Genomic DNA, 14,151 nt, shown 5'->3' on the forward strand with positions numbered 1-14,151 from the left:
TGACCTCAGCCCTGGGCAGCAGTTGTGTTTAGCTGCTGGGCAAACCCTGCTCCTGCCAGAGCTTGGCACTGTTTTACTCAAAGGGATCTTCCAAACCTGGCCAGGCCAGGTGCCACCAGCCTGCTTAAAAGTCCCCACAAGCATGAGGGTGGGGAGGGGAGTGTGTGTGTGGGGGCACTGAATAAACTAAGGGGGTGCAGCCACCCCCAACTTGTGGGGGGCAGTGCCAGCTGATCTCCATCTCTCTGCATGGGTGTGAAGAGGAATCATGGTAGAGGCTGAGCCAGAGCAGATGGTTGTGGGGTAGCTCAGGTTGGGTGGGTCCCTTTAGCTGTGGGGGGGGGAAAGAGGTCTGGGGCCATTAACCTTTGGGGTGTTTTCAGGCTAGCACCCCCACGGTATGACAGCACCAGGCAGCTTCCAAGTCATTCCTTGGCAGCAGCTGGTCCCCGGGGGCTGCTGAGCGAGCTGCTGATGGGTATTTGTGGGGGAAAGTGAGGGAGCACAGTAGGGCTGACGTGAGTCACGCCTGACACAGGCAGCTGCACCAGCTTCCCCCACAACAGCAAAACTCACTGTGGACAGCAGCCCCCACCCGCAGCCCCTGTGCTGTGTCAGCCCTGGGCTCCCCCAGCCCTGCTGGTGCCCCTCACTCCTGACCCACAGCCCCCCTGTGCTGTGCCAGCTCTAGCATCCCCCCACAGCTGATGCCCCTGAACCACAGCCACAACCAGCCCTCCCCAGTGAGCCCAGGTCCGGCTGACTGCTACAGACACTTGGGGTGGGACGTGGCAGCTCTGGCCGAGAGCAGGGTGTGACAGGGAATGAGAACAGCTTGTGCCGGGAGCTCTGGCCAGCACAAGGGTGGGAGCCGCACGCCCAGGGACGTGAGCTAGAGCACACAGCAGCTGCACCCACCCCCTGTACACACACGGCAACACCCCTCCACCCACCCCTTCCCCTGTACACACACTGCAACACTCCCCTCCCTCCACAGATGCCCTGTACACACTGCAACACACCCCCATCCCACCTGTGGAAACAGCAGTGGCATGTGCCCCAGCCCCAAACAGCACTCCTGTGTCCCAGCTGTCTGCATCTCCCCCCCCCCCAGCTCCATGGACCCCTCCTTGTCCCATATGCCCCTCCCCTGGGCACAGATTGCCTGCATACACCACTGCACACCACCTTTTCCCACCCCTCCCCCACTTTCTGCCCCCCAGCAGACTGAGGCCCCGAGTGCTCCCCACCTCCAAGCCACCTTTCAGCCCCCTTTGCTTACGTATGTGGAAATTGCAGCCACCCCCACCTCCCTCAGCTGAGGCAGCTCTAGCCAGGGCCCAATTCCCCAGGGGCAGCCCCACCAGTGAGGCTGTGGGTGCAGTTACTTGTGTACAGCTGGGGGCAGGTGCAACAGCCGGGGCAGAGCTGGAGGCAGGTGGGTGCTGCTGCCCCAGTAGGTGTACACAGCTGTGGGCAGTGAAGCTGCCAAGCCCTACCTGGGCACCCTGCCAGAGGCATCCCAGCTCTCGCCTCTGGAGCCAGTCGGGGGGGGGGGGGGGGCGGCGGCAGGGGGGGGCAGGGTGTCCCAGCCCAGGAAGCAGACTCAAGTCAGCACAAACGCCCTCCCCCCACTATGCCCAGCAAGAAGCATTTTTGTCAGCCTCCCCTGCCTAGTAAAGGGGCTGCCTCTGAGCCAGGCTTGCTAGGGTACTCCAACAGCTCAGCCCCAGGCACACCCCAGGGGCTGCTTCAGCAAGCAAGGACTCTAGCCCAGGCAGACCCCAGCTTGTCCTGCACCCACTGCTTGTAGGCAGGGGAAGAGCTGAGGCTTCAGCCAAACCTCCCCCAAAGGAGGATAGACACCCCCAGGCCATGGCTGGGGCAAGCTGCCTGCAGCCACCCCAGCTAGGAGGGTCAGGACCACTAGGCTCTAGTGCCCTCCCCCTCAGGTTATTTAGCCCTCTGTGCGGTATAGACCAGGCTTTCTCAACTTTTTTTTTTTTTAAATAAGATTTTTTTAAAGAGGACCCCCAGTTTTCAGACCATTTTTCCACTGTTGCAACACAAAATTTTAGCCATGCAGGTGATGAAACTTGGGTGTAAAAAGTACAAAAATAATCAAATGCTTAAACTTTAATTCAGTTCTCCACATGTCAGTTGTGTTGAGGTACCCCCCCCCCCCCACTTCTCTCAAGTACCCATCACCATACTCGTACCAGTGGTGGAGAAACACCACCCTAGACCAGCTCCCACTGGAGCCCTGAGAGCAGGAGGGTGTTGCTGGCACCCCCTGGTGGGCACAGGCACAGCCCCAGCCCATGTGATGCCCAGCCATGGTGGCTGAAGTGCAGAGGTAGGACATGCTGGGAGAAGGCCCCCAGGGCACAGCCCTCTCCCTACCCCCAGTCTCACCCCATGCTGGTCCCCCCTCCCCCACATCCCCCTCCCCCAGACAATTAAGCAACTGAGGCAGGACCCTCCTGAGCCCCCACACCCCTGGTACTGCTGTCAGCAGGCTAGAGGCAGCTCTGTGTGTGGTTCTTCCCCCCTCCCCCAGCCCTCAGGCCCTTTGCAATGTTTTCCTCCCCCCCCCCCCCCAAGCCCCAGGCCCTGCAGCTGCTCTGTTTTAGGAGGCAGGGGAACCTCCCCAGGGCTGGACTCCCAGCAGGGGGTGAGATGGTCAGCAGCACCACCTGGTGGTATAAGGTGTGATAGCACCCACCAGATCAAGGTACCTGGGTTGGCCAGAGGGTGGCCTGATGCCCATGACTCCAGCACCAGAGCCTGGATCCCCCCTCCCCCCACATTCAGGATTAGACAAACCAGTTTTTTCCAACAAATGCTTTTATTTTAGACGCAGGCTTCTCGGGCCCCCCACCCCGCCGATTCCCTGCCAAGGGAAAGGCCCAACTCGGTCAGATCCAGCTGCTGCCCGAGCTCAGTGCTGCTTGGTGAAATACTCCTTGCTCTCCGCCACGGTGGGCTTGATGGTGTCACTCCCGGGGTGCCAGCCGGCTGGGCAGACTGGAGAGAGCAGGGGGAAGGGGGTTAGACCAGAGATCCCCGCTTTGTACCCCCCTGCCTTTGCAGAAGGGGAAACTGAGGCAGAAGCTAAAAGCCAAGGTCCATGGCAGAACATGGACTCAAAGCCAGGGCTTCCACATCCTCGGCTAGTGAGCTAGCCCCTCGACAGCCCTTCCTCTCCGGCTTAGCCATCTGCCCAGGGCTGCACTGAGGTGCAAGAACCGTAGGCACATGCACGGGGTCTGTTCCGCCCTCCCTAATCCAAAGGGGGTGGTGCTGCAGCAACATGGGGGTGCTACAGCAACCCCATCCCCCGAGTCCTGCACTCCCCTAACCCAGCCTCGACTTTCACCCAACCCCCCCGGGCAGCCCCCAAGCTGCGGCAGGCCCAGCCTCACCTTCGCCATGCGTGTCCGTGTACTGGAAGGCCTGCACCAGGCGCAGCACCTCCTCCACCGAGCGCCCCACTGGCAGGTCGTTGATGGTGATCTGCCGCAGGATGCCCTTGTCATCGATGATGAACAGGCCCCTGCAGGGGAGGGGGAATCTCAGCCTGGTGGAAGCCAACAATGGGGGTGCACGAGCCCCTCCCGATCCATCATGGTGGGCATCCCCTAGGATCTGGGAACCCACAGCCTTCCCCCAATGACATGGGACACCAGAGGGGCCCCCTCCACCCATGCATGCTCAGAGCCAGCTGCTTGGAAGAGACACCCCCCCCCCCATCATGTCCCTGGGTGCCCCTTGACTCCAGATGGGGAGGTCACCTCAGGGCAAGTGCCACCCTAGAGTTGGTATCTCACAGCGACTGCCTAGTCCCAGCACCCCCCCCATATCCCTGCCCTGGTGCCCCTCTGGGGCTCTTATGCCCCAGGTCAGTGTCCCGCTCACCAGACACCTCCACCTTGTGCTGGCCATGGGGGTGGAGTGACAGTATTAGTCCATCCCCCCCCCCCCCAGCAGCTCATGCACAAGTGCTGCTAGTCACCCTGCCCCCGCCCCAGACCTGTAGGCGATCCCCTCGTCCTCTTTCAGCACCCCGTAGTCGGTGGCCATGCTGTGGGTGAGATCTGACAGCAGGGGGAAGTTGATGGCACCCAGCCCCCCGTCCTTCCGGGGGGTGTTGATCCTACCAGGAGACAAGGGGGTTAGTCTCATGCTCCCTCCAAGCCTAGCCACATCCCTGCGCCCCCAGTTCTCCCCCAAGTTTAGATCTGACCCAGCTCCCCACTAGAGGCACCCCAGGGAATGAGCTGCCTGACCCCAGGGGTGCTGTCTTGGGGCCACAGAGCAGACGTCACCCGGCCCTTTTCCAGCCATGGGCCAGACTCACAGCATCAGCAGCTTGGGGACACCCGCCCCCCCCCCCCCAAAGGCTTGGAGCGGACACATCCATGTTAGACAAGATCTGAGGACCTGAAACAGTGCTCAGATGGGGGGCGCACAGGCTGGTAAACCCCCACACTGCACATGGGTCATTCCCTGCCACCAGGGCAGGCACATGCCAGATTAGCCAGCCACTCCCCACCCCCATCACGGGCCCGTCTCCGGCCGACCCCACTGGCGAGGGGTGATAAGGATGCTCTCAGAGGCCACCCCAGATAAAGCCAGCAGGACCCCGCCCCTCTAGGACAGCGGGTAACGGCTGCTGGATTCTAGCCCAGCACTTCACAGCCAAGGAGGGATGTACCCTGCCCCCGTCGGGCCAGGGAGCACGACACCGTTGGATGGTTTAGGAGGCTCTGGAACAGGCCGGGAGGGGCAGTTCCAACCCCCAGGGCTCTGATCCCTCCAACCCTTCCCTGCCCGAGGGGCCTGGTTAAGCAGGTGAAGGGAACCCCTGTCTCAACTACATAGGTTGCGCTCCAGATCTCACAGCCCCATTGCACCAGGGGGCCTGGTTTGGCACCAGCCAGCGGTGCCAGGCCCCCATAGCGCCGACCCGGCAGGAGCCTGCCCTGGCCTCACCCATCCCGGGGCACTTCCGTCTCCAGTCCAGGGCACCTGGGAAGGAGAGAGACTCGCGGCACTAGCCAGGGGCCCTGGCCACGCACCAGGCCAGGTGGCTGAAGTGGGAGTCCACGGAGGCGCCCAGGACCTGGCACTGCAGCTGGCGGAAGTCCTCGGCATGCTCGCTGAAGGCGATGATCTCGGTGGGGCAGACGAAGGTGAAGTCCAGTGGGTAGAAGAACAGCACCACATACTTACCTGGGGGGGAAGGGGGACAGGTCAATGTGGGGGGTAGCAATGGTAGGGGGTGCCAGTGATCGAGATGCTGCTTGGGTCTGGGGGGAGCCAGTCACATTGACTGAGGCCTTGTTTGCAAGCCAGCTGATGAGGGAACCCTGTAGCCAGTGGTGCTGGGATTGGCTAAGCACCAATCACATGCCAGCTGACCTGGTTGGCCAGGGAGCCCCCCCCCCGCCCCCATTTATTCTTTAAAGAGACAGCGCTGCACACTGGCCTGCACAGCAGTGGAAGGACAAAACTCCCAGGCACCCCCCCCCCCCGGGCCTTAACCCTGCCCTACAGGGACACCCCCCAACCCTCAAATGGGGGCCTCTTCAGTCCCCAGCTGCTCTGAGAGGCTGGACCCAGTCAGGCTGTCCCAAAACCAGCCAACTCATGTCACCCATCATCCAGTTCTCATCGCCCAGGGCTGGAGCTGAACTGGGCACCCAAGTCATGGCTGTGACCACACCCCGACAACCCCCCAGGCTGGCAGATTCCACCCTCTGGCACCAGAGTGCCCCAGTATTCCCCACTCTGTGCAAGCAGCGTTTCCAGGTAACCTAGCTGCAGCAGGGAGCAAGGGAGAAGCAATGGCCGGGGGGCGCCCGCTGCCTTCGGTCAGCACCCCAGGATTAGCAGGGCCTCTGCACAGCCCTTGGCCTGGTTCCTCTCACCTCTGTAGTCGGAGAGCTGGATCTCTTTGAAAGCCCCGTCCACCACGGCAGTGGCACGGAAGCCTGGGGCGGGTCTGCCGATGTGAGCGTTACCGCAAGCCATGTCCTGCGAGAGAAGCCGGGGTCAGGCTGGCTGCTGTGATGAGACCCCCAGTTCTCTGCAGCATTGCAGAGGGGCAGCTCCGAGCTGGACCAGACAAGCAGGTAGAGGGTGGATTTCCCAGCCCACTCCCTGCTCCGGTTTCAATGCGTGGACAATCCCAGCTTCAAGCCCTCCCCACTCCCAACCCATGGCTCATCACACCAGCTGTTTTAGCTTGGCACTAGGAATGCTGGCCCAGGGGGAGGAGAGCGTATTACCCTGCACTAGCTTGGCAGCCCCTGGGGTGGGACCTTTCGGCAGAGCCCAGAAGAGGAGCCATCCTTCTGCCCAGACAGGCACAGCTGAGTTGCTGTGAACCCTGCCCCCTCCCTCCATCAGCCACCCGTGGGTGAGTGGCACTTTGCACATACAAAGCACTTCTCATCCCAAAATCCTGCAACCCAACCCATCCAGGATCTGGCAAACTGGGTCAACACAGAGCTAGAACCCTGGAATCTGGCCTCCCAAGTCTAACCATTAGACCCCACTTCCCTCCTATAGCCGGGGACGTAACCCAGGCGTCCTGCCTTCCTACACTTCCCCCAGACATTAAAAAGGGACAGTATTGCTTTGTCCATCCTATTTGAAGCTACCAAGGACCCTCCCTTCTTTCCAAGCACGCACTATTTCACACAGAGCCATGGTTAACCCCAGCCCAGAGACCTGGGAACTTAGAATTTGGCTGCAGGAGGAGGACAGCGATATGAGCGACAAAGATTTGTTGTTTCCCCTCTGGGGCTGTAGAGCATCAAGCCCAAAGGGGCTCCGCTCATCACAACCAGTCACCCAAGAGACACCACATGGCGCCATCGTGGGCCATGCAGCTTTGCATGTGTCTTTTGGGACAAGCGCTGCCCTGTTCGGGGTGGCTAGGAATCCTTTGGAGGATCTGCGAATAGGGAGTTTTGCCCTGGTGTCACAGGATGGAGAAGGGGGCAGGAGACAGACAACCTCTTCCTGCATGGTTAGTCTCCACCCCAGAAGCAGCTGCATCCGAAGGCAGCTTGCACATCACCGACGTGGTGCAAGCAAGCTGTGGGCACAGTCATTAGACCACCACCTGCCCCCAGTTGGCCTGCTGCTGAGTTACCGTGAACAGGCCACTTTCTGTTCTAAAAGGCCTCATTTCTCCCCCTGCCCTTGGTCCTGTAAGCCCCTAAGGGCAGGGACTGTCTCTCACTAGGTGCCCGTGCTGCCAGCCCAGCCATCTCCACCTCCACTCAGCAGGAACAGCGTCTCCTTCACGCCCACCCAGGCAAGGCACAGGTAAAACCGCTCCCCAGCCACCTGCTATTTACTAGCCACCCAGGGCCTGCCAGGTGGGATAAATGGGTTCATCCCGGAGCACGGCAGCAGGGCAGAGTACGTCACCAAGTTCTCCTTGAGCCCCCGACCCACCAGGCCCCTGTCGAGTCAGACCCACAGAGCAAGAGCCAAGTGCTCCAAGCACAGGAAGGCAAATGCTCACCCCAGTGCACGTGCCAGGACAACGAGGCCACCTGCCCCCCCCCCCCCCCGGGCCCCACTGCAACCCCGACTATTCTGCAGGGGGCAAGTGGCACTTTCTGCAGGCCTCAGAGGGCAGCGGGAACCCCCTAGCGCCCCCCGGGAAGCCCTAAGGCACCACCGCGAGGGTCGGGCCCTGCTGGGCACAGCGGAAGCCCCCCCCACCCAGGATGGAGCCGCTGGGGGGGGGGGGGAGAAGCGGGACAATGGAGCGAGGCTGCAGCCAGCTCGGGGCGCACCAGCAAGAGCAGCCGCGTGGGAAGCGCAAGCCGGCAGCCGGGGCTGCAGCGACTGGAGGGAAGAGGATAAAAGCCCCCCCCCCATTACAAGGGGGCCGGCTTGAAACAACCCCCACACGGGGATAGAGGCCTCAGAGCTTAGACTTCAAGCTGGACCCCCCCCTGCACGCAGGGGCTCCCGGGGCAGCCTTTAACCCCCCCCCCCGCTTTAGAGCAGCCCCTTTGCAAACACGCAGCCTCGTGCACCGCACAGCGCCAAGCCCGGCTGCAGAAATACCCTCCCCCCCCCACCCCATGCCCGGCTGCGCGAGGCACCCACCTTGTCCTTTCCCGCGCGCGCCCACAATGCACCAGCACCTACCCCCGCAGCGCGTGCACGGCTCGCCCCCTGCGGCCTGCAGCCGGGTCTTATAGCCACCCCGCCCCCTCCCACGCCCCTTCCCCTCCGGGCTGGGCTGGTCCATTTGGAGCCATGGGGGGGGGGGGAGGTAAAGGAAAGGGGTGAACTGAGAGATGGAGACCGGGGTGTGGGGCAGAGTTAGATCTCCCAGCCCAAGGGGACCCACCACCCGCATGACACGTGGAGGCGGGGGGCGTGGAGCCACGGATCCCCGCATTGCACGTGGGGGGCAGGGCTATGGGAGCCCCTGCGTTGCCCAGAGGGGGGCGGGGTTAGAGGCTCTCCCTGCATTGCATAGAGGGAGCGGACAGTGCTATGAGCCCCCCCGCATTGCACGCGGGGACAGGGCTATGCCCCCCCCCAGCATTGCACGGGGGGGGGCAGTCACTCCCCGTTGCGGTGCATGCAAGGTGGGGTTGCAACGCTGCTCTGCAAAAGCGACGAGGAGTCCTGTGGCACCTTATAGACTAACAGATGGATTGGTGCATAAGCTTTCGTGGGCAAAGACCCACTTCATCAGATGCATGCATCTGACGAAAGCTTGCGCTCCAATCCATCTGTTAGTCTATAAGGTGCCACAGGACTCCTCGCCGCTTTTGCAGATCCAGACTAACATGGCGACCCCTCTGCTACTTTATGCTGCTCTGGAATCCCACAGCCCATGACGGGGAGGCTCCGCTATGGGGCTAGCACCAAGCTCTGGGCTGACTGGGTCTATTCATCCCTGGTGGCTCTGCTGAGTCCGTTTATATTGATTCCCTTGGCCTGAGCGGCGGAGAGTTTCACCCCCCAGCCTCCGTGCCTCAGTTTCCCCACTGGTGCAATGATTCCGAGCCTCTTAGGCTTCGGAAGGGTGGGTGGAGGGGGGGGATTAGGACATAATTTTAGGGTGGTTCCGGGGGTGAGGCTGTGGTTTTATGAATGGCCCTGTGAGCTGCACAGGAGTTTACCCATGCACATGCCCCGGAGCCCATATAACTCCCACATGGCCCTCCCCAGATGCCCCCTAACTGCGGCAGCCCTCATTCCTAAAGGCCACCCCGTGCCCTACACAAGCACTGGTGAGCCCTGTGGGAATGGGAGTGACATGAGGCCTTTCCCCTCCGAGGGAATCTGAGCCAATCTCAGGGACTGTTCTGGAAGCTCCTAATAAGAATCTGTGGGGCTCAAGCCCCCGCCCCCCCAACTATCAGTGGTTGCTCTTAAAAATAGCAACGGGTGATTAATTCAATTAATCTGGTGTAAACGTATCCAGGAGCCCCGACACCCCCCCTACCCTCAGGCAGGAATAGAGTTCTGGCCCCCAGCTCCTGCTCTAACCGCTAGACCTCACTCTCCTTCTAGAATTCGGATAGAACCCAGGAGTCCTGGCCCCCCACCCCCAGCTCAAGCATGGTGCTGTCCCCTGTTTTAGAACTACAACTCCCAGGGGTCTGTGCGAGGCCGGCCCCGCCCTCTGGGCCGGGCGCGCGGAACATGGAGCTGGGGGAGTTCGAGCGGGACAATGCGGGCAGCTGCCGTCTGGGGTCCGCCGTGCCCCAGCTGTGCAAGGCCGGGCCCTGCTGCCTGGGCATCGACGAGGCCGGCAGGGGGCCCGTGCTAGGTACCGGGGGGGACCCCAGGATTGCACGGGGGAGGGGCCTGGGAAACACCAGTGGGGGCTGGGCAGGGGAGACCCCCCCCCCAGAGTTGCACGGGGGAGGGGCTTGGGAGACCCCCCCCCCCGATATTGCATGTGGGGAAGCCCTCTGCATTGTATAGAGCAGAGTCCCTCTTCCGCGTCGCCTAGAGATGGGGGGCAGGGGCCCATCCTGAGTGATCGGGAAGGGCCCCTTCCTACCTGCTGCGGTGGGGGGAGCCCCCTGTAAAGTGAGGGAGGGACCATGGGGGGGGGGTGAGCACAAGGTATCCCAGGATTTTGCCCCGTCCCTACTCCCTGGTGGGGAGGTGGGTCCAGCTGGGGAGCCCATAGCTGGCAGGGAATTAATAGCACCCAGGGAGATAGAAGGGCCCTGCCCCATTACCTCCCTCCCCATAGCCTGGGCAGGGCTGGTCTCCTCCTCCCCCCATGACCCTGTCTCCCCCCCAGGTCCCATGGTCTATGGTGTCTGTTACTGCCCCTTGGCCAAGCAGGAGGAGCTGGGAGCTCTGAAGATGGCAGGTAAGGACAAAAGCATCACAGGGGATGGGAGGCAGAGTTGGGGGGCACCCTGGCTTCCTGTGAATGCCCCCTGTGGGGAGAGATCTTAGGTGGGGGATTCCAGCCCTGACCACAGAGGCAGAGAGAGGGGGAGGGGTCTGGAGATCTGAGGCTTGGGGTATGGATCTCGGGGCGGGGGGGGGGAGAGTGGGGGTAGGGGTAGTGGACTGTTGGGGGGGAAGGGCCCCAGAGAGGGAATGTTGGATCATGTGGGTCCCCCCAGGGTCTCACTGAAGGCCGAGGCTTCCGACAGTCGTGCCCCTCTCCCCCACCCCCCAGACTCGAAGACGCTGACGGAGGCTGAGCGGGAGAAGCTGTTTGGGACGCTGGACGGGGCCAGGGACTTTATCGGCTGGGCCCTGCATATCCTCTCGCCCAACCTCATCTCCACCAGCATGCAGCAGCGGTGAGAGCCCCGGGGAAGGAGGTGTGCATGGGCTCACCAGCCCCCCCATTCCCCCTCTGCCTGAGCCGCCCCCCTAGCCAGTCAGGCCCCCCGCCTGGGGCTGAATCAGCCAGCGCTGAAAGGCCACGTGTCCCTGCCTGTGCTAACCCTCCGAGCCGAGTCCCAGGAGGAAGTGGAGCCTCCAAGAGGTTGCTCTATGTCCAGGCGGTGCCTGGCATGGTGGGGCCCAGGTCTCCAGCAGATACTGACCCCTCTGCTCTCCCGGCCAGGGCGAAATACAACCTCAACGCCCTGTCCCACGACACGGCCATCGGACTGATACAGCACGTGCTGGACGCGGGCGTACAGGTGACAGAGGTGAGCTGGCCGCAGTGTCCCCGTGGGGCAGGTGTCTGCCCCCCAAGTGTCCCAATCCCATCGCCAGCCTTAGCCAGTGGGCATAGCGCTGACATGACGCTTGCTCCCCCACTTCCTGCCACCTGTGCCTCAGTTTCTCTATGCAGCAACGAGGCAGCCACCTCCCCATGTGGGGCCCTGGTCCCAGCACAAGGTTTAGTGGGGCGGGGGAGAGGGAAGAGCAGTGTGTTGCCCATAGGCCTGGCTTCCACTCTCATGGGGTCCCCCCCACCCCGGCAGGTCTTTGTGGACACGGTGGGGCCGGCGGAGAAGTACCAGGAGAAGCTAAAGCGGCACTTCCCGGAGCTGGAGGTGACCGTGAGGCCGAAGGCTGATTCCCTCTTCCCCATCGTCAGTGCAGCCAGCATCTGTGCCAAGGTGAGGTTTTGGGGTCCTCTCTATGTTGTGGGCCCCCTCTTCAGGAGAGGGCTGGAGTTGCCAGACCTCCTGCCCTCCTCGGAGCACTGGGTGGGACAGGTCTGTGAAATATGGGGCACCCCAGCTCCACTTATTGGGGTGCTACTGGTTGAACTAATGCAGGGATTCAGCTTCACTTCCTGTCCCAAACGCTGTGCGGCGGCGCAACAGCTCTTGCGCTCCTCCCCAGAGGTGGCTGCATCTCACGGCTGGGTGACGGGTCCCTGAATGAACAGCCTGGCAAAGGGGCGGGCTGGGGCCAGGAGAGAGTGCTCCTCGAGGCGCTGCCCTGAGCCGCCGCCTGTCTGCGTTGGCAGGTGGCGCGGGATCGTGCTGTGAAGAACTGGCGGTTCCTGGAGGATCTGGGGGACGTGAGCCTGGAGTATGGGTCTGGGTACCCCAATGGTAAATGGCCCTTCAGGGGCAGGGATCCGTCTGATCGCGGGGTGGAGCTTAAGATAAACCCTGACCGGCCCATGTGGCTCCATATCCCGCCCCCTCGCCCTGTCTCCCACCCAGCTCCAGGAGTTACCTGCTCCCTTCTTTCACTGGGTCCAGGCTCTTGCACCTCTTACGGGGAGGGAGAGGGGGAGGGGGCCTGGCCTTCCTTAAACCCCCCTCGACTGCATCAGCCTGGATTTGCCTTCCAGAGACGCAGGCGAAGGTCATGGTGCTGAGGTTATGGGGCAGGGCAGTGATGAAACTGGGTGGAGAAGCCAGGATTGCTGGCTCCCAGCCCCCGGCTCTAACCACTAGACTCTTCTCCTCCCCGAGCCAGGGACGGAACCCAGGAGTCCTGACTGAAAAGCTAACGCCGCCAGTCGGTGGGGGTGGGGGTGGGGGAAGCAGCTGTGAATGGTGGTTTTGGGGGCTCCCTTGTTTTCATCTCTCCCTGTCCCCCAGACCCGAAGACCAAGGAGTGGCTGGCGCAGTGCTTGGACCCCGTGTTCGGGTACCCCCAGTTTGTGCGCTTCAGCTGGAGCACGGCCCAGACCATCCTGGAGAGCAAGGCGGTGCCGGTGCGCTGGTAGGTGATGCAGGGGAGGGGCTGGCCTCAGTCTGACCCTGCCCCCCACGACTGGGTCCCCCCCACCCCAACAGTGATGGGCTCTAACAAGCTCCAGGGCCCACGGGCGCTGCCTGTAGCGGCTCGGGGGAGCTGGCTCCGACATCTAGCGATAGCCCTGCCACCCTCCACGATGCCCCTGGGCCTGCTGCCCTCCTCCCCTGGCACGTGTGAGACTGGCTCAGCTCCCCTTCCCCTCTGCCTCTGGAGACCAGCTGACTCCTCCCACCCCCATGTGTGGGCTGGGGGAGCCCCAGGGGTGCATGGGGGGCAGCACGATTCAGTGCTGCCTCTTCCCAAGCACGGCCTGGCAGCTGCATCCCCTCGGACTCTGGGCCCCTCCCTTTGCCATTTCTTTGGCTTCCTGTGCAGGGTCACAGACACCCCACCCCAGAGGTGGCCGCATCCCAGTGCCAAGCAAGGGGTCCCTATGTAGTCAGGCCCTGCTCCGCACCCCCCTCTGCCCCCAGAGGTGGCCGCATCCCAGTGCCAGGCAAGGGGTCCCTATGTAGTCAGCCCCTGCTCCGCACCCCCCTCTGCCCCCAGAGGTGGCCGCATCCCAGTGCCAGGCAAGGGGTCCCTATGTAGTCAGCCCCTGCTCCGCACCCCCCTCTGCCCCCAGAGGTGGCCGCATCCCAGTGCCAGGCAAGGGGTCCCTATGTAGTCAGCCCCTGCTCCGCACCCCCCTCCGTCCCCTCCCCCGAGGTGGTCATATCTCGGTGCCAGGCAAGGGGTTCCTGTATACATAGGTTCATTGTAGACACCGAGCCCCACACACTGGCTGGCTCCACCCACCCCTCCCGTCCCAGCTGCTGTGTGTGGGGGGGTGACCTGCCTCCACCCTGGCACCTATGGGGGGACAGCTGGGTGTTAACGGGGGGGGTGCCTGTGGCTGCCAGGGCCCCGTTAATTTTTTTATTCCCTCCCCAGGGATGACAGTGAAAGTGACCCTGCCCTGCAGGGCACCCGCTCTGTCCTGTCCTTCTTCGCCCGCAAAGAGGCCTCCAAGCGCCAGCCCCACCGCTTCTTCCACGAACGCAAGCTGGAGACCGTGACTGGGCTCTAGTGGTACCCGGGGGAGCGCTGCCCCCATGCCCCTCCCAGCTGTTTCCACCCCCCCGCAACCGGCCCAGCTTGACTTGGAGCAAGAACTTTTGACTCCGTCTCTGGGGTCGTAGTTAATGATGGTGCTCGCTGAGCTGAGCCACTGTCCCCAGGGCTGGAAGGAGCCAGCACTGGCGCCCCCTTGTGGTGGGTTTTACACCCATAACAAATCCCTCCGCCCCCCCCCCCCCGGTTCTCCCTCTTTCTTTTAGTTAATAAAACACTTTGAAAAATCTCCAGGATTTGTAACGCTGCCATGGGGCCTGTCCGGCTGTGTCCCCAAGTCCTGCTGCTGCCTCAGGGCTGGGATCCTTCGCCTGGTGCCAAGATGCGGCCACCTCT

At 62.5% G+C, this 14,151-nt stretch overlaps 2 protein-coding genes across 4 annotated transcripts; one reads left to right on the top strand and one right to left on the bottom strand.

The window, feature by feature from the left end:
- Positions 1-2,829: 2,829 nt before the first annotated feature.
- PRDX2 (peroxiredoxin 2) lies at positions 2,830-8,294 on the bottom strand. 2 transcript variants are annotated; one of them, XM_075902407.2, is made up of 6 exons: positions 8,140-8,294; positions 5,934-6,039; positions 5,082-5,235; positions 4,034-4,156; positions 3,426-3,556; positions 2,830-3,027 (listed from the first exon to the last, which is right to left on the bottom strand). In XM_075902407.2, the coding sequence occupies exons 2-6, from the start codon at positions 6,034-6,036 to the stop codon at positions 2,942-2,944; spliced, it is 597 nt and encodes a 198-aa protein (XP_075758522.1). In that variant the 5' UTR covers positions 6,037-6,039; positions 8,140-8,294; the 3' UTR covers positions 2,830-2,941. The 2 variants fall into 2 exon arrangements, with proteins under 2 accessions (XP_075758522.1, XP_075758523.1); XM_075902408.2 differs by having other exon boundaries at positions 8,182-8,221.
- Positions 8,295-9,663: 1,369 nt separating this feature from the next.
- RNASEH2A (ribonuclease H2 subunit A) lies at positions 9,664-14,044 on the top strand. Of its 2 annotated transcripts, XM_075902403.2 has the most exons (8): positions 9,664-9,823; positions 10,310-10,381; positions 10,700-10,826; positions 11,096-11,183; positions 11,463-11,600; positions 11,957-12,044; positions 12,543-12,666; positions 13,636-14,044. In XM_075902403.2, the coding sequence occupies exons 1-8, from the start codon at positions 9,697-9,699 to the stop codon at positions 13,769-13,771; spliced, it is 900 nt and encodes a 299-aa protein (XP_075758518.2). In that variant the 5' UTR covers positions 9,664-9,696; the 3' UTR covers positions 13,772-14,044. The 2 variants fall into 2 exon arrangements, with proteins under 2 accessions (XP_075758518.2, XP_089630817.1); XM_089774691.1 differs by lacking the exon at positions 11,957-12,044.
- The last annotated feature ends 107 nt before the right edge of the window (positions 14,045-14,151 follow it).

This window comes from Pelodiscus sinensis, chromosome 31 (assembly GCF_052426305.1).
Source record: "Pelodiscus sinensis isolate ZL-2025 chromosome 31, ASM5242630v1, whole genome shotgun sequence".
Classification (NCBI taxonomy): Eukaryota; Metazoa; Chordata; order Testudines; family Trionychidae; genus Pelodiscus; species Pelodiscus sinensis.